The 1,249-nt window shown below is 53.6% G+C and overlaps 1 protein-coding gene across 1 annotated transcript; it reads right to left on the reverse strand.

Moving 5' to 3' along the window:
* Positions 1-129: 129 nt before the first annotated feature.
* On the reverse strand, positions 130-327 carry PPTG_22604 (hypothetical protein; the record flags this gene model as incomplete). Its single annotated transcript, XM_008905210.1, has 1 exon — positions 130-327. One exon carries the CDS (start codon positions 325-327, stop codon positions 130-132), a length of 198 nt encoding a protein of 65 aa, XP_008903458.1.
* Positions 328-1,249: the final 922 nt, after the last annotated feature.

The following is a 1,249-nucleotide window of genomic DNA, read 5'->3' on the forward strand; positions in this document are numbered from 1 at the left end:
ATGGGAAGTAGCTGAATACATTGGATGACTGTGCTAGTAGATATCTCGCGTGGCCAACGTGGATACTGAACAACTTGGGGAAGAAGATAAGTGCATTGGAGGGATGTGTTACTAGATACCTGGCACGACCTAAGTGAAGACTGGAGTGGAGTCCGAGCATCGCAGAGCAAGCGCCGTAGCTTCGTCCACGTCGATGTCGCTGGGAATATTGACGGGCTCTGGGAGATGGATCCACTCGCGAGGAATTTTGTGGGCACGGGGCACGTCGCCAATTCGGCGAACGTACTCGGCTGCTATCGTCTTCATGACGGTCACAAATGTGGCCATCGAAGGGTGCGGAGTAGGAAACCTACTGTTTAGCTATCTATTGAAACGTTCGGGCGGGTTGTTGGTCCTCGCAACGAGCTCGTTGTCGAGACCAAACACGTTCCACACGTCAATCGTGTACTGCAGAGCCACGTCTGCTCGAAATAGCCCCTAACGGCTTCCCATTTCGCTGTAGAGTACTAGTTACGCCGCGAAAGCCAGCGATTCCACCGCTGTACTTCGGGCAACACCAGCCCGGGTTCGGTATGTCGAGGTCGCACCTACAGCGGTTGTACGAGGTATCGCAGGCTGCCCAACCGGCAATAGCTGCACCGCAGCAGCAGGCCAGGCAGCAGGCTGGAGCCAGGAGGTTCCCAGCCGTGAATCAGGACGCTGCTGTCCGGTACCCGGACGCTTGGCAGAAAAAAAGCTTGCGATTAGGCCTTTTGACGGCAAACAGCTTGATGTTGGCCTTGGTTCTGGTTTCCTGGAGTGTAGCCGACGTTTTGAACGTCACGTTAATATCGCCCAGTCGGCATGCGGTTTTGAAGACGTCGACTTACTGGCCCTTTACTTGGCGGGTACCGCGGAGAGGTACTACTACAAGCAGGTGGTGAAGTGACAGTTGGCTTCTGGGAACAAGGGACTGATTGATGAAATGTGACCTGATCCAGTTCTGAAACTCATGGTTGACGACGGCGCGTCAGTGATTACGTCGTCGTCTGTGAAGATAACGTAATCACCGGAGTGGATCGAAATGGTGCAATCATTAGGACACGCGATCTACCCTCAAGGATTCGATCTACTGTGGACTAGAGGTGTGAAGGTTCAGGCGCTGAACCATTGTAAACCTCCCGTTACGTCTGCATCCAATCGTACCCAGGATTTTATCTTCACCGCGTGTACACTTGACGATCTCGAGCGTCCAGGGAGATAACAGCGC

Source organism: Phytophthora parasitica, assembly GCF_000247585.1.
Source record: "Phytophthora parasitica INRA-310 unplaced genomic scaffold supercont2.19, whole genome shotgun sequence".
NCBI lineage: Eukaryota > Oomycota > Peronosporomycetes > Peronosporales > Peronosporaceae > Phytophthora > Phytophthora nicotianae.